The sequence below is a fragment of the Clytia hemisphaerica genome, unplaced genomic scaffold (genome assembly GCF_902728285.1).
Source record: "Clytia hemisphaerica strain Z4C2 unplaced genomic scaffold, Clytia hemisphaerica genome assembly, whole genome shotgun sequence".
Classification (NCBI taxonomy): Eukaryota; Metazoa; Cnidaria; class Hydrozoa; order Leptothecata; family Clytiidae; genus Clytia; species Clytia hemisphaerica.
Window position 1 is genome coordinate 197,799 of NW_027104383.1, and position 22,180 is coordinate 219,978.

General features: G+C 35.4%; 4 protein-coding genes across 4 annotated transcripts in view; all 4 read left to right on the top strand.

Moving 5' to 3' along the window:
* Positions 1-673, top strand: part of LOC136819247 (talin-2-like) — a 31,106-nt gene extending 30,433 nt beyond the window's left edge. Inside the window, exon 47 of the mRNA XM_067075469.1 lies at positions 72-673. Within this exon, the coding sequence (XP_066931570.1) occupies positions 72-308 (237 nt within the window). The 3' untranslated portion in view covers positions 309-673. The remainder of the gene's footprint in view (positions 1-71) is intronic.
* Positions 674-1,891: 1,218 nt separating this feature from the next.
* Positions 1,892-5,191, top strand: LOC136819241 (uncharacterized). Its single transcript, XM_067075456.1, has one exon. The coding sequence runs from the start codon at positions 2,085-2,087 to the stop codon at positions 5,019-5,021; it is 2,937 nt and encodes a 978-aa protein (XP_066931557.1). The 5' UTR covers positions 1,892-2,084; the 3' UTR covers positions 5,022-5,191.
* Positions 5,192-7,037: 1,846 nt separating this feature from the next.
* On the top strand, positions 7,038-8,765 carry LOC136819198 (uncharacterized). The gene has a single exon (XM_067075410.1). It carries the CDS (start codon positions 7,097-7,099, stop codon positions 8,255-8,257), a length of 1,161 nt encoding a protein of 386 aa, XP_066931511.1. The 5' UTR covers positions 7,038-7,096; the 3' UTR covers positions 8,258-8,765.
* Positions 8,766-9,309: 544 nt separating this feature from the next.
* Positions 9,310-20,804, top strand: LOC136819285 (cysteine sulfinic acid decarboxylase-like). Its single transcript, XM_067075516.1, has 15 exons — positions 9,310-9,489; positions 9,773-10,006; positions 10,262-10,352; positions 11,198-11,304; positions 12,129-12,174; positions 14,084-14,153; positions 14,653-14,735; positions 15,347-15,401; positions 16,323-16,439; positions 16,861-16,925; positions 17,600-17,678; positions 18,369-18,524; positions 19,474-19,523; positions 19,671-19,722; positions 20,419-20,804. Exons 1-15 carry the CDS (start codon positions 9,339-9,341, stop codon positions 20,680-20,682), a joined length of 1,620 nt encoding a protein of 539 aa, XP_066931617.1. The 5' UTR covers positions 9,310-9,338; the 3' UTR covers positions 20,683-20,804.
* The last annotated feature ends 1,376 nt before the right edge of the window (positions 20,805-22,180 follow it).

Below are 22,180 nucleotides of genomic sequence, written 5' to 3' on the forward strand. Positions count from 1 at the left end.
TGAATACGTGTCGTGCATGGAGTAATTTTGATCTGCTCGGAGACTAAACCCAGTAATACTTTATTTTTTAGATTGCTGGTAACAATGTCCGCAAGGCCACAGAATCCTTGGTCGACTCTGCTACGAATAAACGTGAAGAAGTCATCCAGGTTAAAGTCTCACAAAAGAAAATGGGTGGTATTTTCCAGGAGAGAGAAGCAGAAAATCAAGTCAACACAGCAGAGGCAGAGCTAGACGAATTACGCCGCAAATTAGCCGAACATCGTAAACAAAAGAATAAATTCAAAGGTGGCGCTACACCTCGATAGGAATACACAACCCAAAGTTTTTCGATGGAAATTATTGGGCTGTGGTCATTTTTACTGTAAGATGAGACGGAAGTGTGTGGTCTCGATAACTCAGTCAGGACAAATACTTTGACTGGCAGAGACAAGATAAGGAAAACTCAACCGAGCCACTTTAATAATAAAATAGAAAAACTGTAACGGATGATTGTATACAAGGACATCTTTATTTTTCTACATTTTATGGTTTTAATTAATTCTTCGTTGTTTGTTTGTTTGTTTGTTTTTTTATAAGTCATTAATTTTTCTTTTTTTTCTTTTTCGAAATTAATGAAATTAGCGAGCTGGGCCCTAAATATCTATTAGAAATATTTTTGATAAGAATTTTACATTGAAATACGCTTTCCCCTCAATGACGTATAAACGATTCTAGATTCAAACGTATTCACTTGCAACAAGGAACTTGCTTGCAAAGAGGTCATCCATATAGTACGTACGCAAAACTTTTCCAAATATTGCCCCCTTGTACGCAGAACAATAGAAATGAAATCATTCAAACAATAGACGTACGCTTTTGTTAAGTCCCCCTCCCCCCATCACTGCGCACGTACTATGTGGATGGCCCCAAATTTAATCCATAGTTCTAATGTCTCTAACCTGTGTATATAACCACGCATCCCTCATTTTCCTATATAATAATACTTATACAGAAATCAAAGGTTTTGTTCTGGCACTTTGAAAGCCATGCCATCTGAATATCTTCAAAAGTATATTCTATTTTTAATAAGTAGAATATCATAGGAAATCTTTAAAATTTTCAATTTCTTTTTTACGAATACAATGTATATGTAATATTATAAGAGCTGTTTGCTGATAATTTTTTTAGCTACAAGAATATTCCACTATGTGCGCACATAAGGTATATAAAAGAGCTTTCTTCATTTGCTTTTTTAGAATTCGGGATATACACCCCTGAAATGTCTTAACTATAGCTGATTGCTGGCAACTCTCTCTAATTCGAACCTCCATGATTTGAATCTTTCTGTAATTCGAACTGAAACATCGGTCCCCTTAGCTGACTTTATTTTCAAGTGACCTACACGTTTTTTATAAGAACAAACTATATAAGAACATAAAGCTTCCATGGCCAAAATATTAAGAACAAGTTAAGAACATTTTAACGCTTTGCGGACTCTAAAACACCCAATTAATGAACATATTTAGGCTTAAAACTAAAAAAGTTAAGAACATCCGAAGTTTTAAAAAGATTTGGATGTTCTTATAAAAAACGTGTATTTGGCAGGAATATGCAGTGGTTCATTTCATGAAAATGTTTAGAATAGTTGCACCCCCCCCCCCCGTAGATTTCCTACATTTTAAAGTTAGAGATCTTTGAAAATACAAGAACTATTTTTGTTGCCAAGGCAGCAATGCTGAAAGTGAGTTCGAACTCTGAGATGGAGTGTTTTTAATTGTTTCTTTACGACGATGAAGATTTTTCGATTGTTTTCATTCAATAGTTGATTATATTCGAATGTTATTATAGCGTCTTCAATCCTTTTTTATGGATTCTTTACTTTCTTTCATGTTTTAGTGGAATTATTTGAAAACAGAAAACAGAAATCTAATGATTCGAAAACATTACCAACCAACAAATGAAATTATGAAAATTTGAAAAGGAGATACATGTTGCTGGATAAACTTATTATTCATGGGAATTAACGAACTTTTTGAAGAATGGTCAATGAAGATTTAACAAATGTTTTTAAATACTAATGAACAAGAGAAGCAATATTTTACATGGGAGCAGTATTGCAAACTGCAGGGGTAGCTGAACTAGCCGCAGAACTTACTTGTTGTGCTTGCTCATCTATCTGTGGACTAGCGGCTAGAGATTCAGCAACTCGGGCTAAATTCAGATATTGCTCTTTCCTTCTCTTAGCTACAGTAACCTGCGTTATCGCTATGATCCCTGGATTACGCGCCAAAATGGACAAAATACCGAACTTATGTAACAAAGTAGTTTCATCTGACACTTGTGATAAATTTGTCGGATTTGGTGCCGTCTATCGGATTATTTTTGCGATGACAGCATTTCATTTTATATTGGCTTTGCTGATGATTCGTGTTAAAAAAGTGACAAGTTTTCGCGCTCGATTGAACAATGGATTATGGATGTTTAAAATGGGATTGATTTTCGGGTTGACATTTGCGACATTTTATATACCGAAACGGATTGGGATATTCCGAATTTGGATGTATTTGAGTTTAACTGGCGGATTCATGTTTATTATGTTTCAAATTATTTTGGTGATTGATTTCGGAAATTCGTGGTCCCTCACATGGGCCGAAAAGTTAGAAACAGGGCAAACAAAATTATGGTATGTTGCCATGGCAATCGTAACATTGCTGATCTTTGCAGTTTGTTTTGTTGCCTTGATCGCGTTTTACATATACTTCACGCACCCAGCAAACGTTATGAAATGCAATGCTAATTTTTTCTATATTTCTTTTATGGGGATGCAATGTGTTTTAGCGGTGGCTGTCTCCGTTACACCGTCTGTCCAAAATCATCTACCCGGTGCTGGGTTATTGCAGAGTTCCGTAGTTATTTTGTATGCACTTTATTTGACTTGGAACACACTTTCCTCAGAACCAGACTCATCGTGTAATCCACTTGGTAACATCATACTAGAATACGACTCCTATACTGGAGTTAGTGGTGGTGCAATTTTCGGTTGCTTGCTAACTTTGGTTTTACTGATTTTCGCTTGTACCGTTCGAACTACTACGTCACATTTAGGGAAATACGGCCTCGCATTGGCGGAGAGTGAAACGTATGCCATGGCAACTTTATATGAAGATACTAAGAAAACTGACGATGAGACTCGGACGAGAGATTATGAATTTTCATTGGTTGATTATGTCGGTTATAATTATTCTTTCTTTCACATAATTATGTCACTAGCATCAATGCATATATTAATGGTTTTAACAAATTGGCATTCGCCTGAAGAAAACTCTAGTATGAAAACACTGGTCAAAAATTGGCCGTCAGTTTGGGTTCAAATGGCTTCAAGTTTTGCGTGCATTTTATTGTATATTTGGTTCTTAGTGACTCCCCTTGTTAAAAGTGTATGGGGTCCAACTTTTGGAGTTAGTTTTAATGAAACAATCATGTATGAGAAAAGTATCAAAGGAAATCTCCTCGCTTTCAGTAATAAAAAGAAACGAAAATCGAAAGATTCGACTATCATTGAACAGCCTCTCCCACGTGACTCTTTTCAACCAATGACATCAAAGATAGATAAAAAAGAACCAATCATAAGCAAGTATTCTACATCACGTGATTTTAATCTACCAATCACTAACAAGAACAGACAGTTTGAACCGAATGGACCAACCATGTTTCAACATTCGACACCACGTGACTACGAGCAGCCAATCAAATCAGCTACAAGAAACAGTTTTGTCACACAAAAAACTGGTCAAAAACACATTGCAGAAAACTTGAAAATAAAACAAGATTTATCGAGATCTTTTGCTCCCACACAAACTTTACCAATCAGAAATAAAGCAATAACTGAAACTCAAAGATATTTGCCTAAGCAAAGTCTAAGGACAATCTACGGCCAAGATAGTGGCACAGAACCGAAATTAAAAGATGTTTTGGATGACAAAATGTCAACAGTTAGTACGAGCACTCGTCGCGAAAATGTTTACGATTATAAAAGTCGATATAAAAGGCGTAGTAAACGATTGTCGCAGTTACGAGAACACTCTCAAAATACATCAATGGAAAGCGTAAATTCCTGGATAAACCCAAAATATCGAGACAAATATAAACCGTTGAGATATCGAATCGATTCAGATTATATTCCTGAAGAAAGTGAACAGACTTCTCCCATTGAAAGTTCGTCGTATAATTTTCTTCGCGCGACCGCCACAACATCCAAAGACTCAAGAAGGAGACCATCGCAACCTACAAGTACTGCAACCAAAAGATCATCTCAGCCATCAAGTCTTACGATACGAATAAAAAAGTCGAGTCACAAATCGAGTTACTCGACAATTTATGATAATAATATTGACAATGATGTAAGTGAAGAGATGTTTAAATTTCGTAAGAAAAAGAAAATTATAAGACGAGCGAACGCCAGATACCGCGCGAAGCAAGATTCGCAAAGATCGACTGTTATGTACCCTCCCTTAAAAACAATAAACAATATATCTCAAAGTCAGAGTAATATTATACCAAAGAATGATACGAGACACCACAAGAGCTCTGACAAAAAACCTTTGAAACGTGAGTCTAGCGTTTACCGAACAAAGCTAGAAGAAAGCTTTGTAAATAATGAACCTCTATTCGATAAAAACCTCTTAAATACACACAATGATGCAATTAATAAACAATCAATGCAGAAAATTACACTACTAACACGTGAAGAATTAGAGGAGTCCAAAATCGAAGACAGTCTTCAAAAATCAACCAATCAACGTCCAACAATCGAACAAACGTCCAATCAGGTTGCACTAATTCAAAAACTAACTAATAAATACGAATCACGTGACATTTCACTTGTACCCAGTGTCTTTCATCGCAAACCACAATCAACAGAAACAGCCTCAGAAATATTGTCTTTGCAATGGAAAATATTAAAAACACAAGCCAAAATTGTTAAAGTTCAAGAACGAATCTATAATCTTCAGCAGTTAGATAACGATCATTGTAGTTAAATTATGTTTGAGACGATTTTAAATTTTACCAAAATTTTTATTATTAATATAGATTAACCCTTCAAACACGAGTGACGTGTATATACGCTCAAAATTAGAAACCACTGCCTTGCACTCCCAAGTTATAAGCTTTCATGCCAGTTTGAAGTTTTTGGATTTCAAAAAAAGAAGCTGAAAATTTTTCAAAAAATTCTGTGCACTGGAAAGGTTAATATCTATAAAATACCTTTTTAATACACGTTTTTTATAAGAACATCCAACATTTTTGAAGCCTTGAGATGTTCTTAACTTTTTGAGTTTTAAGCCTAAAAATGTTCTTAATATGTTTTATTTTCACCATTTATGAGCCGATTTTCTTTAGAAATAGGGTGTTTTAGAGTCCACAAAGCTTTAAAATGTTCTTATTATGCTCTTAACATTTTGGCCAATGAAGCCTTATGTTCTTATATAGTTTGTTCTTATAATAAAACGTGTACTGGAAAGTAACTTTTGGTTGAACTTGATGTTTAGATTTTCAAAGCGCAGTTGTTTAGTGGTCTCATGGTCTTTCGTCTCAAATTAAAGAGAATACAATTTATTGTCAGAAAATCAAAAAGGCAATCAAAAAGCGCTCTATCTCGCCTGGGATGATTTGGGAACCCCTGAGATTGAATTTCTTCTTGAACTTGACCTTTTCTCAAGCTTCAATTTCAAAATTATGTCAATATGTCAATTATTTTTATTTGAAAAATTGTTACAATATATTCTTTCCTAGGTTTGTCTTCTTAGTGAGTCAGACCATGTTTACATTAAGAGAGCCCCAGCTGTTTTTGTGATGGCATGATTTATCATAGAAATTATAAATAACTTATGCACGGCATAATTACATAATTATTTCAAGCTGAATTAGGTGTTAAGCATAGGCGTAGCGAGATACCCTGCAAAATTTATGGATGAGAGCGGTTTTTACGACACTGTAATTATTGTCTTTATTTTATCAAAAGGTAATGAATATGTCATAAACGTCTGCACTCCCTCATAAATTTTGCAGGGTATCTCGCTCCGCCTATTGTTAAGGAACTTGAAACCAACCATAAGGTATTTTCATTGTAATTTGAAAAACACCTACTTAACTTATGGACAACTCTAAGGATACACGCCTTTTTCTTTTATAATAATATACTAAAATCACTCGTAATGAAATTGGCCAAAAATTAAGAATATGCTAAGATATATATTAAGATCATGGAATTTGGCAACGAAACCTAAGAATGCCATTTATAAAGCATTCATTCTTAGCTGTAAATTGGGCTCAATAATTTTACCATTTTATGTTTCAGGTGCATTCTTGTTAAATTTAGGTTAAATTTTGATCCTTAATCTAAGAACATATCATAGGAATATTTTAGGATGGTTTTCCCCAAAAAGTTTAGAATATCCATGATGAAATGAAAAATCTGATTTACGTCAATGTTTTGCTATTATGATTTTTTTTTTTTTGTCTTTGTTGTACACACATTCTCTGCCGGGGGGCACTCGATTTCTAAACGGTGAAATATGCCGCCGAAAAAATGGCTTTTAAAATCGGACCCTTATAGTGCAGCCCTTGAGCAGTGAAAAAGTACCCTTACAATGCATTTTATCGAACGTTTCTGACCCTCACAGTTTAGTTTGATTCCATATCTTGTTTGGCTCAAATGAGCCTGAGATGTCGACACAATGTTCACAAGAAATCAAAATGGGTGCAAAACAAAACTACTAAAGGCTCATCAGATTTTTACTGTCGTACTTGCAATTAAGCAGTCTCCAAAACACAACCTTGTGTATCCAGCTAAAAGAAGATCCTTGTAGTGCATTCTATCAAAAGTACACCCTTTACATTTTGAAGGTCTCGAAAAACGTACACTTAAGGGCGGTGAGTCGGACCATATGAGTGTCCCCCCGGATTCTTTGCTACCCACGACTTTTCTTTGATATTTAAATTATACAATCTAAAACCTGAGACGCAGGAACTAATCACTTTCATGTTAGCACAGAAGGGGTTTGCTTGTGTATGTATATATTTTTTTCGTTCTGAATTTATCATATTTTCAAGTATGCTTCTAACGACTAGATTTGTCAACCTTCTAAAGTTCAATTCTAAACGGAGTTGCATGCGTTATGCATGCGCTTACTACCATGTTAAAAGTGGAGATGAATTAATTGACCTTAAATCAGATACAGTGACCAAACCTTGTGATCAGATGCTTACAAAGATGTTTCAAGCAACGGTTGGCGATGACGTCTTCAGAGAAGATCCAACAACGCACGAACTGGAACTTAAAGCTGCTGAGATGTTCGGTAAAGAAAAAGCTTTATTTGCGCCGAGTGGTACTATGGGAAACCTTCTATGTATTTTAGCACATTGCCAAGGGAGAAGTCAAGAATTAATTATTGGGACGGACCAACACGTCTACTTTGGTGAGCAGGGTCATTTTATGCAGTATGGTGGCATCGTTGCTCGCCCGTTACCTAATCAAGATGACGGAAGCCTTCGTTTGGAAGGCGTCGAGAAGATCATACTCCGACAAGGTCCATATCACTGTAAAACTTCAATGCTTGTGTTGGAGAACACACACATGGTGAAAGGCGGAATACCGTTGCGTGATCAATATCTCCAAGATGCTTATTCCTTATGTAAAAAGTACGACGTCAAACTCCACATAGATGGTGCTCGGCTGTTGGGAGCTGCCATAGCAACAGGCAATACAATGAAGGAAATACTTCGAAATGCTGACTCAGTATCAATGTGTTTATCCAAAGGAATGGGATGTCCTGTTGGTTGTGTTATTGGTGGATCTGAAGAATTAATCGATAAGGCGCTTCATATCCGGAAAAGTTTAGGAGGAGGTATGAGACAAATTGGTTATCTGACAGCTGCTGGAATATATGCTTTAGAAAATGCACATCAATGGATCGAAATAGATCACCAACATGCTAGAGCGGTTGCTGACAACGTCAATTCTCTTGGTTTTGGAGATTCTGCTTTTGTTAATACGGAGCACGGGCTAACGAGTATTGTATTTATCGAGCTTAAAGACAGTAAATCGTCAGAAATTGTTCACATGCTCAGAGAAAGGTATAATATTGAAGCTATGGCCTTCACTGACAAACGTGTGCGACTTTGCATGCATCGTAACATTTCAAGTGATGACATTGATTATGTGAATAAGGCTTTATCTCGTGTTCTAGAATTGCATATTTCACGTGCAATTTAAACGAGGATATGTGTGCATCTTTTAGATGCATCACTTTTTTTTTATAAGAGCCAGTAAAGTTTTTGCTGAGGCTCGGCTGTTTGTTTGTTTTTTGGCACTCTGAGCCTAAAATTGTTCTTATTTATAGGGTGTAATTGAGGTAGTTTAGGCGTTATACCTAACTTTTACTACTTCAACCCCTTTAAATTGCTTAAAATTTAGTAATTTCAGGATCAGCATTGTTTTTAAATTGTTCTTATTTCTGGTGATTTTGAGCCTCATTGTCCTTATAAAATTGTTCTTATATTCAAAAAAAGTGTATTTTCTATCCAATTTACAGGAGAAACATTCACAAATCTGTGCAGATCTCCCTTCAAGAAACAAGTTTAAAAAATTAGTTATAAATATCATAAATTTCATACGAATTATATTTTAGGGATAGTGTATCTTATTATTGGAAATTTTTTTGTGACGCTTGCATGTTAATGAATAGTTTTTTTTTTCGCTCAACTTTTGATTAAAGTTAATATTAAAATAATATGAACCAAATTCCTAAAAGGAATATTTTGTAACGCCATAAAAAAACCGTGCCCTGGGGAGATGACGGATGTGTCCGAGCTAAAAATCGAAAATTGACCCTAAAATTTTTGAAATTTTTAAACTCTATATGAGAGAAGTTTAAGGTATGAAAAAATGGTATGTTCGGGTATTCTTACGGCTTGCACATACCAGTTTTGCCTAATTACCCCTCCCCTTGGAACTAAGCAAACCACTGTTCGAAGTTTTTTCCACAGCGGGGATAAAAATCTGTATTGAAATCCCAATTGGGATAGAAATTCCATTATTCAAAACAAAAATCCAGTGAGGGATAGTATTGGACAAAAATTGGAGAATCTTTTTCACTGGAGGACGATTCTTTAGCCAATCTTTCCGTGGGAGAGGTACGCACCCACCAGGTTAGTGCGAAGGGGGTGTGAGTTTATACGGATTTACTTCTCTAAATTGGCCAATATATGACATTAAAAATAAAAAATAGTTGGTTATCCCTTCAAAAGCATAATTTTCGTTTTTTATTTAGAAAAAAATATATAAAGCCGTTGCTATGGATACAAGAAGAATAATACCACTGGTCAAAAGAGTCAAATGTTTTGTGAAAGATCCCCGAATACTTGGAAGTTCTTCAACGATACGTTTTTTGAATCAGCACTCGAAGGATTCCAACTGCAACGCAAATGAAAATAATGATTTCAAGTGTAAGTTTTTATATAGATATCTAAAAAAGAAAGTGAGCTTTAAAGCGGTAACTCTGATCACGATATCGCGCAATTTTTTATCTTCAATCACGATCACGAAAATCAGCAAAAAAATAGCTAGCTTGGTCCACATGCCTTACTTTAATAGAGATGAATATTTCCAAGGTATTTTTTGCTAATTTTTGTCCATTTTCGAGTCTTTCGAACATCCTCTTTATTAAATGGAACAGTCATATTCAGGCTTTGAAAATCTTTCCTCTTTTGTCTTTTTTTACGCATATAGGTCTTCTACCCTACAGTACTGACGGAAAAAGCACACAGACGTTTATGCACAGAATTATCAATAAAATATGTGGCTACTTAGAAGATTCAAATGACAGAACATCGACAGTTGTTGATTTCAAAAATCCTGAACAACTAGCTGAACTTGTCGATTTAGAAATCAAACGTTCGGGCGACACCCTTGAACAAATGGAATTACACGCTGATCAAATTTTGAAATATTCCGTGAAAGGAGGTTAGCTATATGCTTCTTTGATGCCATTAAACTAATCTTCCTAGTAAAGGATACATACTCTCCATCTTTGATTTTTTTGGATAACAGTTTGGTTGAGACATGCACAATAAAATTTTCATTGTATTCTGATCTCACAGTTTAAATTTCTGTCGGCATATGCTTACAGCGGCACGGAAAGACTTAATGACTTCCTGAATAAAATTCTTAAAAAACTGTCACCAACTCCATAACTAATGTTCTGTATTTTACATCTAGCCCATCCACGCTTCTTCAATCAATTATGGTCAGGGATAGATCCAATCGTTCTGTGTGGTGATTGGCTCTCGTCCACTACAAACACACCCATGTAAGAGTTTTGACTGTGATAAGTAATGCCCTTTACAATTGATTTAAACGGTAGTACCGTAAGTTGGTCTAATGTCGACATCTCTCTTCTAATTTCGACCCCCATCTTCTAATTTCGACACCCTCTTTTAGAGATAGGAATATTAGGAAGGTCAGGATCACTATTATAGATAAAAGTTTTTTCCACTAAGATCGCCAAGGAAAGAAAAATAGTTTCCATCAGTGATTCCGACCATTCCTACCCCCAAAGAAAGGTGTCGAAATTATAAAAGGGGTGTCGACATTAGACTAATTTACGGTAGTAATTGAATTAAAAATGGCGTCTAGGTTGGAGAGCTAATTTTAACAAATAGCACTACCAACTTTTCACGGTATATCGTTTGTGTTGGCGTATTATATCATTTTAATCGCAAAAAGATATAAGTGATATCGCCAAGGGTACTAAGCTAATAAAATCCCAGCTGGCACACAACGTTTTTTCGACGTTTATCTGGCGTTCACAACGTCCATATAACGTTATATGAACGTTGAAACAACTTTGTGTGCCAGCTGGGATAGAGGTAAAATCTAAAGGAAGAACTACTATCACTAAAAGGAGAAACAAATAGTAAAAAATACTAGAGCTATCTAAAATTTATGTTCATTGAGGTGACTAAATTTTATATAAAGACGATGTTGAGAAGAACCACACCCTGCTGGTTGTCACGAGCTCCAAAAACAGGAGAAGGTTAGGGCCTTAGAAACTTGAGGCTTATGCTTTACCTGTGCATTGCACCTATTGTGCCTAGCAGATTGAATGAAGTTGAATTGAAATAAAGAAATAATAACATTTTATTACTGTTATAGGTTGACATACGAAATTGCACCAATACAATTACTTATCGAACAGCAAGTTTTATCAACAATGAAATCACTGACTGGCTTTACTGATGGTGATGGTCTATTCTTACCAGGTAATCGAGTAACATGCTCACCATTTTCATGCTTTTTCGCTATGGGTCTCTCTAACTCAAACACCTCCTCTTTAAAGGATAAATTTGGACAAGTTTTCTAGTAAAAGACTACGAAAGAAATTCCGAATAATGAATTTCATCATCATAATCATGATCAGAAAAATAACGAACGATAATAAACGAATGAACGAATAAAATCTCGAAGCATAAAGTTTTCTAGACCATTGAGTTAATTATTTTGTGTAATTTATGAGTAGGAAAATACTTTTAGTTCGTCGCCACAGGTCGATTTTCAGAAATAAAAACTAACATGTGGTGCTCACAGTTCGGCATCTTTGTTTAGTGTTAACAAAACAAGCAAAACGCAGTGTCAGATATTTTTATTGAAAAAAAATCCTTCTTATTTCAGTCGCTTGTGAAGTGTTCACCCTTTACTATCTAAACACCCCTTTCTCAAAGACCCACATGAGAACCCTTCCCACTAGAAAAATTGGCCAAAATATCGTCCCCAGTGGAAAGTTTTACTCTAATTTTTGTGTCCACTGAAAATAATCACATAAGCTAATCCTCATTGAAAATTATTGTGCAATTTTTTCCATTTCCACTGAATTTTCTTGCTAAAAAACAATGGAATTCAAATCCCCAGTCATGAGCAAACATGAGAATAATTCAGTCCCCATTGAGTTTTGATCCGCTATTTTTACCCCCAATGGCTGAAAAATCTCACCAGGTCTGTGAGAAGGGGGTGTATCTAAGGCATATAGGCTTAATCGTAAATAGTAAAGGTTTGACGGTAAAACTTTCTTAATTATTCATTACGTAAGGTGGTTCAATGTGCAATGGAATGACTATTCATTTAGCAAGATACAAGTAAGAGATTATTGATTCCTTACTTTTTTCTTTATTATCAGCATGTTGAGAACTTTAGGTATGCAAACTGACACTAGTGACTTTTGAGAGGTCCAATAATCGAGAAATTTATAACATTTTCTTTTGCAAATTTCGCAAGTTTTTTGACTAAGTCTGGGATGTTCTAAATATTCTCGCCAACAAAAATTATACCGATTTTTTTTTTGTGAACAGAAGCATGATTACATGATACATCAGTATTTTCGATTCAGTCATTAAAAATGATAATTAGCTGTCTAAATGACCTTTTGTTATATAAAGGAAGGTTGAATTTTATTGAAATGAAGAAAATTTGTCGAAAAAGGCCAAAAAACTGAAATTCATAAAAATACATCGAATATGGGTTTCGAGGTGGATCCAGTCTTACATAGACTTTATCCAGTCTAGAAGGAGAACCAAAAATCTGAGGAAAATTTTGGTAAAAGTAAATTAAAATTATTTTGATGAAGATTTCAAACCCTTTCGACCCTTCAGTTTCAAAATTTATGTGTTTAGTTACTCGTGAAAAATGCTCTTAATCATGTAAAGGTTTTTGTGATTGCCAAATTTAAAATAGAAATTTGATAGGTCGATTTTTAACGTTTTCAAGCACTTTCTGAAAGTAACTTTTTTATTCAATTGAGCATAACTTTTGATCTAATGAATCGAATTTAACAAATGACCCATCGAAATTTAAGTTTATCCTTTTTCTTTTGAATGAAATAGGAATGATTCTTTTAAAATTTGTAGATTTCGAGAAAATTAGTTTCAAAGAGAGAAACTTTTTTGTGGCGCACCCGGTAGGAAAAGAAATAAGTTTATATCTAAACTAGACCTTGCTTACAAAGATGTTCACACAAGAATCTAACTAACTTTGTTTTTATAAGATGATGTCATGTTTTCTAACGGGAGCACCTGCAAAAAGCTGAATTTTGACCTTCTTGTATGTTTTTATTTTTTCGTTAGAAAATGACTTATGCATGTCAAGAATTTTGAAAGAAATACACCTTTTCGACCGTAGTCGCGTGATCAGGTGCGTGCCTAAACTCGATCCAATCCATTTTTACACCTTTTTCTATAGGTGTATACAGTGGAACCTCTAATTAGCGGACACCGTCGGGGAAAGGGGTTAGTGTCCGCTAATTAGAAGTGTCCGCCTTTTAGAAACTTTTGATCTTGGAGCTCCAATTTTGAAATTAGGCCATCCCAGGGTGTCAAAAATACAAAATGGGGTGTAAAGTACTTATATGCAGACATTAGGCCATAGAAGAACAAGAGAAAGCTTATTAAAACGGTTATTATTGAGGTTAAATCGAGGTGGTGGGTACGGTCTTGAAGTACAAGTAATTTATGATTTCTTTGGCCCACCTAAATTCGTTGAATTAGTCAAGGGAAAACTGGAAATTTGTAGAAATAATTTGAAAAAATAAGACTAATAAGTGCTTGAAATAAAATATTTAAAATATTTTTTTCGATTTTGGACGTCTGTGACCCGTTTGATATTCAATGTCCGCTAATTGAAGAGCTAAAATAGGGGTTTTGGCCATTTCGTGCGAAAAAATTTGTCTGCTAATCAGAGGGTCTGCTAATTGAGTGTCCGCCTTTTAGAAACTTTTTTATGAGGATTTGACTAGGAAACGCCCGGGGAAAATGAAATTGTCCGCTAATCAGAGGTGTCCGCCTTTTAGAGTGTCCGTTAATTAGAGGTTTTACTGTATTGTCTATAGGTGCGAGAAAAAAGACTGGGGCGGTTTTAGGGAGGTAAAACGGACAAAGAAATGCCCACACAGCAATCGGCGGCTACGTTCGAAAAGGTGTATTTCAATGAGTAAATAATTTCAAAACTTAATATTTAGTTGTGTGAAAAGTTTGATCATTTTTATAATTTTAGACATTGCCCAGATATTAAGAAAACTGGACTGAGCGGCTTCAAGAGTTTGATCATATACGTATCAGAAGAGGTAATGGTCAACCCGTGGTCAACGCGATATTTTCAACAAACTATCATGAAACGGTTTTTAAGAATCGTCAATTAATTCTTTACTCTGTTCAGTTTCGCGTGTCAAAACAATCTTTGACTAAAAAACAGTTGGACCACCCCTTGTGAGGCTGGTTTTAAAATTCTCCAATTTGTTCTCTATAGTGCTCTTAAGTTATAGCCAAAGGCTGAAGTGGAATTTTTTCTGTACAGGTTTAGCGAGTAAGTTTTTTCTTACATAAGTTACACCCACGTCCCACGTAATTTTCAAACAAACACTGGATTGCAAGTAAACATTTGAAAAAAGTAAAACGCGAAAACAAAGAAAGTCATCTGAAATGCGGCGAAAAATATTAAGGCCTCACTTTTGCCTCTTGCCTGGAAAAAGTTGCATGCAGATTTTTCTCTCGTTTTTGGCTATATCTTATTAATTACAATATTCTATAGATTTTTTACTTTTTTGAATCTTTTTATCTTATTAGTGCCATTATTCGTTTATCAAATGGGCATCGCTTCTTGGTATTGGATCTGACAATGTCGTTAAAATTAAAACTGATGATTTGACGTAAAAATTTCATTGAATATATTGCTTCCTTGTTTCCAAGTCTTGAGTACTCTCGGGTACCTAATAGCCGGGGGGCTGAAATAAGCAGGGGGTTGGATAATAAAAATGTCCTAGGTGAAAAAAAATTCAAAAAATTTATTAGCAGGGGATGCTTATTAGGTACACGAGAGTAGTTAACTTCACACGACCGTATTTTTGACCCAGTCGAACTCCAAACGCCCCCCCCCTCCATCCCATCTATTCCAGTAATATTTTCAAAATTTTATCACCCAATTGGATAAATTTATCACCCAATTGGATAAATCACTCACCCTTCAACAACCTTGTTTCTGAGAAATTGAATATCAATTGAAAACACGAAAATTTCATCACCGGACTGACTTTGTTCTAGAATCTCAACCTGGTAATATTTAAAACAATTTGGTCGCCCAACTCGACTTTTGGAAAGTGTCTTTCAGATTCTCCAGATCACACGCTGCGTATTTAATATTACTCTGGCACAGAAAGAAGTGTAACGGTTCTAACAGTCGAGTTTCTTTAGTTTTTAAGAAGTTTTTAAATTTTTAGTAGAGCTTTTGAATTGAGCTTTTGAAACAATTTATTCTTCTTAGGGGCAAAATGAGGATGGATGATTTGACCAATCAAATTGAAGCATCTCTGAAAAAGGTGAATTTTGAATGGAATCTTCAATATATATGTTTTTTCATAAGAACATCCAACATTTTTTAAGCCTGTGGATGTTCTTAATCTTTTTAAGCCTAAATGCTCTTAACATGTTCTTCATTATTTTGCGAGTTGTTTCCATTTTCCTCATAAATAGGTGTTTTAGAGTTCACAACGCCTTATGTTCTTATATAGTTTGTTCTTATAAAAAAGAACGTTAAATACAAAAATGCGAAAAATACACGAAGGGTGTAATCGGTGGAGGGTACAGTCAACGACTTATTATAAAGCCGTCGATACAGTTGAGTCTCCAGAACCGTCGAACCTTTATTACTCGAATATCTACTTGACAAGATTTTTTGTCCCTTCACTTACACTGCGTTCTCACAGACCCGGTGGGACCCCTTCCCACTGGAAAAATTGGAAAAAATATCGTACCCGTTGGAAAATTATCCTCCAATTTTTGTCCCCACTGAAAATAATCAAATAAAACAATCCTCACTGCAGAATATTATACTATTTTTCCCATCCCCACTGAATTATCTGACTTAAAAACAAAAGAATTGACATCCCCAGCCATAAAACATATTGGAATATCAGTCCCCGTTGAGTTTTAGTCCGTTATTTCTATTCCCACTGGCTGAAAAATCCTACTGGGTCTGTGAGAAGGGTGTTTTTCACCAAATAATGCCTTATAACTAGTTCCCATAACTCGAAAATTCCATAACTCAAACAAATTTATGTTCTACGTATGCGTGTTCGAGTTATAGAGACTCTATTGTACCACGTTTTTAAGAGTCGAACTGGGACAAAGATTTTCTACCCCTTATCAATTTTTTACCCTTTTGTCCTCGTTCTATTCAGGCTATAGCCTGAAACAAGAAACAAGAACTCAACTCTCTATCTCTATGTGTTTCTTTTAAGGGACATCAACCATTGATGGTGGTTGCAACCGCCGGAACGACTGTTGGTGGCGCTTACGACCCGATGATTGAAATCGCCGATATTTGTGCACATCACAAATTATGGTTTCATGTTGATGTAACTTTTCTAAACTAAAACCAAAATCATTGATTTATTGATTCTCAGATAGATTAGAGTCTATATTCTAAGCGAATAGCCCAGTAATCTAGGAACTTTTAGACAGTCTTTTCTAGTCCACGGCTAGCTGGATCAACTATCAAAGAGTGGAACAGAATAAAAAGTAGGGGGATTTCAAACCTTTAACTCTGGTTTGAGCCACTGACTCATTGACCACTAGGTCTTCGCTCCGTTCTTTCAGTATTTCGTCCTACTTTTAAACTGAACTGTTTTTAAGCCAGAAAGAGGAAAGCCAAAGTCTACTGAAATTATAATAGATGGTTCAGCACTACTGAAAATTATTCTTTTTTTTAACGAATCACATTTAACGATGGTATCTGAGAATTACAGTTAGGGTTGTAATTTTTTTACTCTTATTTAGGGAGCTTGGGGAGGATCAGCTTTAATGTCTGAGAAATATAAACATCTCATGGCAGGGTGTGACAGGTACGTTGCCCTATGTTTCCCTTAAAATTTTAATTGAGGTATGTCACTAGAAATCCCTTCAAATCTCAAACATCACATTGAAATACAACTTGAAATTTTGCACAAAGACAGTCTGATGGTTTTTTGTTTCCCTAGGCGAAAATTAAAAAAATGTAGTGTTTCCGGAATCCGGGTGAAGGAAAAAAGCTCTCATGCGGCCGGTCGGAAAAAATCTTTTTTTGCTATTTTTGATAACTTAAGATCATTGAAATATATAGAACTTTAAAGAGAACTTTTATGTACAAACAGTATGAAATAAGCCCTGAATACTAATGTATCAACTACTAACGAACAAAACTTGATTTACAAGCGGAAATATCTAACCAAACGACGTTTGATAGCTTGAACAGTCAACTTAAATTTCTTTAAGATGAACCCATAGTCTGCGGCCGGGTGAGAAAAAATTTTCTTTTCACCCGGCCGGTTTCCGGAAACACTACATTTTTTTATTTTCGCCCTAGTATAAAATTTTTTATAAATCAATGTCGATTATTTTGGGAAATTTGTTCTAGGGTTGCGAGCTGACGGGTATGTGCCGCCTGACTTTCGACCCTCGGTTGAAATATTAGAAAATATTGTAAGCTGTATGTAGATTGTCTACAAAGGTAATATCATAATTTTTGTTACGATTGTAGAGCAGATTCGATGACATGGGATCCTCACAAAATGATGGGATTACTGCAACAATGTTCTTTTGTTCTTGTCAAAGATAAGGTGTGTATTTTTTTGTCATTTTTAATACGAGGTCACTCTAAAATCTGAATCGCAGACCTCTACATAACGGCGGTAGCATAGAAGCACAAATTCGATTGTATTTGTAAGAGCATGCAATCACTGTAGTCACTCTCGTATCAATCTGCTGGTGCAAGGTTTATAACTGAATTCGAAATTCACCCTCTTCTCACAGACCCACTGGGGCACCGTTCCCACTGGAAAAAAATGGCCAAAATAGCATCCCCAGTGGAAAATTATTCTCTAACTTTTGTCTCCGCTAAAAATAATCAGATGAGCAAATCCTCACTGCAAAATATTGTGCTATCATTTGAATTTTCCTGCTCGGCAAACAATGGAGCTCAAATCCCAAGCCATAGAAAACATGAGAAGATCAATCCCCATCGAGTTTTGGTCCTTTACTTTTACCCCCACTGGCTGCTAAAATCCCACCGGGTCTATGATGAGAAGGGGATGTCGAAATACTCCTTTCTTCCTGACAAAATTTACTTAATAAAATGTTGTATTTATCTAAGAAGTATTTTTCAGTTCATGGAATACTTTTAAACTTTTGAAATTCAATAACCTGTTTAATTGACTTCAGGACAACAAAATGCGATCAAACTATACAACCTAGAAGTGAATACAAGATTGCACTATTTTAAATTGACTCTCGTGTCTTCAACCTTTTAGGGTCTTTTGGAGAAATGCAATTCGGAAGACGCGTCGTACGTTTTCCTGAAGGATAAAGAGACGTACGACGGCCAGAAATGGGACACCGGTGATAAAACTGTTCAAGGTGCTCGAAGAAATGATGCACTGAAGTTATGGTTCATGTTAAAAGCTAAGGTTTTGTTTGCTTTTTTTTCGTTTCAATTTTCACATCCCTGCTGTCTCACAGCCCCGGTGAAGCTTTTTCCCACAGTGGGGATAAAATCTTCTATTAAAAACCCAATGGGGATGCAATTTTTACATTGAATTTGAATGAGGATGAAATCATAGTCAATTTCCCAGTGAGGATGAAATTGTAGGGTATTCTTCCCACCAGGTAAGAGATTTTCCCGACTTTTCCAGTAAGGGTCTGTGACACAGGGGTGTAATTTTGACCATTACAGTGGCAGCTCGAACCAATGGAACAGCATCGGCGTTTTGATTGAAAAGGAGCAATCGCTGCACTAGCTTATGTAGACTATGCTATAGTCTAAGAAAAATCACTATCTATAAGAAATAAGCTCAAAGCCGAAGAAAATTCGCGTACGAGTTTTTTGCTGAAAATAGTTTACATTTGGAAGAGTTTTTGACAGTCTGCGAAACTCTCCCGCCGTTTTTTTTCTGTATAACCGCCATAACGCCGTACCGCCATATTTTCCTGCCTTTAGTCTTATCAACTGTAACGGAAAATAACATCGTTTATAGCTTATGAAGATGAGCCTTAATAACAAGTACTTTAAAGCTAAGTATCCAGGGGTTTTTCTAAACACATTGAGTTGGGGCCGTTTTTGTAAACTTTAGGTTGGATTTTTAATCCCTGAAAGGGTAATTGCTCAGAGAAAAGCTGTACGTTGATGAAGCTGGGGGTCTTGTGGGTGTTCAGAGGGCGGAGCTCCCAAAAACTATTGAATTTGTCGATAATAATTAGGGTAATTGTTGCTGATAAACAACAAAAAAAGGTTAATTTTGCTAGAAGAAATCTCTTTTATTTTGGATTGAGTTTTAAAAACTCAATCTTAGAAAATAAATTCCTGGTATCGGATCAAAAAAATATTGACTAAAGAAGGATAAATTTTCTATTTCTAAGGGATTGGAAGGAATGGATGAAGAGATAACACGATATTTCGATAATGCAAGGTATTGGAAATTTTTTTTCAACTCTGACTATATTGTAGGCTTTGACAATATGACAGTAACGAGAAGAGTCTGTTCTGAACAAGCTGATAGAATCAGAATCCATAGCAACCATTTGGGAATATCTGAATATCATTTTATTTTTTTCAGATATTTAGGAGAGATTATAAAAGAAAGGAAGAACTTCAAATTAATTCGCGAGGTATGGACATTGAATTTAAAACTCCGAGATGGCTAGCGTTGAAATTATTGAATGGAAAATTAAGCTTCTACCTTAAGGGAAAAAATTTTGGCGGGAAAAATTTTTTGGCAGATTTTTTGTTGTATCCAATTTTATCCAATTTTTCATAATTTACCCCCAATATCAATGTTTTCACCCTGATTTCGGATTAAAAAACCCGTCATCCACCAAAGTAAATTCCCGCCAAAATTTCTACCCTTAAGGTAATTGCCAATACAAAACGTGTGATCCGCGTATGACATTCATACAAACGCTGGCTGATTGAACGTAAAATCGCTATCGCCAGATTTCGAAAAATGTGCCGAGTGAAAACAAAAAAAGCGCTAGATTCAATCTATCATTCTTAATACAGCACAAGTCTTAAAGGGACATAAAAGTAGTAAAATGTAAACATTACGCAAACCACATGTCATTAAAGAGAACAATTGAAATCACGTGTCCAAAACAAACTTGCAAAACAATTGAAACAGTCAAAAAAATCAGCCATGTTTGTTTTGATTTTTCATTTTGACATGTGACATTTGTTTTGATTTTGTGTCCCGCTGCACACGGTTTGTTTACAATGTTTGTTTGTTCACTATTTTAAGGGAAAGGTTGCCTCCACCCCAAGAAGCCAAGAACAAAATATGTCACGTTTCACGTTTTTCTCTTTTTCAGGTTGAATGCGCAAATATTTGTTTCCAATATGTTCCGCCAAGTCTTCGACAAATGGCAGATGGTATCGAAAAAGATGAAGCTGTATCCAAAATAGTCCCACAAATTAAGAAGAGAATGACTGACAAGGGCAGTATGTTGATATCATATCAACCTTTGAAAAACACGACCAACTTTTTTCGTGCCATTTCATGTAATCCTGCACAGACACAACAAGACATGCATTTTCTAGTTGAAGAGATTGATAGACTGGGAGAGAATTTGTAAAATTTTTATAATTGGCATTGAAATGTTTTAAATCACCTGTAAATTTACACCTTCTAAAAGGGAAAAATTCCTATTGTTCGATGGGATCACAAATCGCGGGGTCAGAAATCCTATTACCGCAAGTCAACGATATTCTCCATTCCCGTTTTTTTGGAAGAGCCAAATAAGCGACTTCACGGTTTGGTAATCCCTTTATTCAAGTTAACTTTCAAAAATAATGAAATTGAATTTTGCTTGATATTTATATAAATCTGATATCCAGAAGTGCAATTTGCTCTCATTAGGCAATTGAGAGTTTTTTTATGATTAAAAGTCATATTGCTCACTCTTAAACTGCACAAATCACAAATATTGCAATATTATTGGAACTTTGAAAATTTAAATTACTTGAAATTTTAAATATAGAACGTATTAAAGAAAATTCTTTGTATGATTTCTTCTGTTTCTCCACTTGATCACATTGTTCTTTAACTCTTTGGAAGTATTATACACAGGGGGACGGATAGGCTTCTATCAAATCATCAAGCCAACAACGGCAACACTTTTAGTGCCTGAATTAATACTGACTCCAGATACTAGTGATTTCAAAATAAACGTTTTCATAATGATTATAACTCTGGAGGCTTTCCCGGCACACCATTAACGAATCTGATTTTCAAAATAAATATATATGACTAGTCTCTAATCCTGTTTTGAAAATTTGAAATATATGTCTTCCTAATTTTTTTATAAAGATTTCAACAGCAGTGTCAATTTCATTTTTCTGTATTATTGTTTTCTTTCTGCACCCCTTTCTCGCAAACCTGGTAGGACTTTTTCAGTCGGTGGGGTCAAAATATTGGACTGAAACTCGATGGGGATCGATATATTCCCATATTTTTTTATGGCTGGGGATTTCAATTTAATTCTTTTTTTTTTTTCAAATCAGAAAATTCAGTGGGATGGAAAAAAGAGCATTGTATTTTGCAGTGTGGATAGGTTTATTTGATCATTTTCAGTGGACACAAAAATTGTGGTATTATTTTTCACTGGGAACGATATTTTGGTCAATTTTTCTAGTGGGAAGGGTTCTCATGTGGGTCTTTGAGAAAGGGGTGTTTAGATAGTAAAGGGTGAGACTGTGAGAAGGGGTGTCTTTCTGTTTCTGGATCCCCCCCATCCCCTGTTCATCGAAATATAACTTTGCGTTTAACTACAATCATGGTCGTCGAGAAGTAACAAGAAGTAACAAGAAGTAACGAGAAGTAACAAGAAGTAACGAGTAGGTGACGAGAAGTAACGAGTAGGTAACGAGAAGTAACGATTAGGTGGCGAGAAGTAACGAGTAGGTAACGAGAAGTAACGAGTACTTTAGTCAAGAAATTTTCTTGCTTTTTTTTATCACCAGTTAATTGTTTTAAGATTGATGACGCCATTTCTAGATTTTTTCCAGGCATCTATATCTCGTGATTGGTTTGTCCGTTTCCTTTCAAATTTGGCATGTGAGTGACACCTTGAC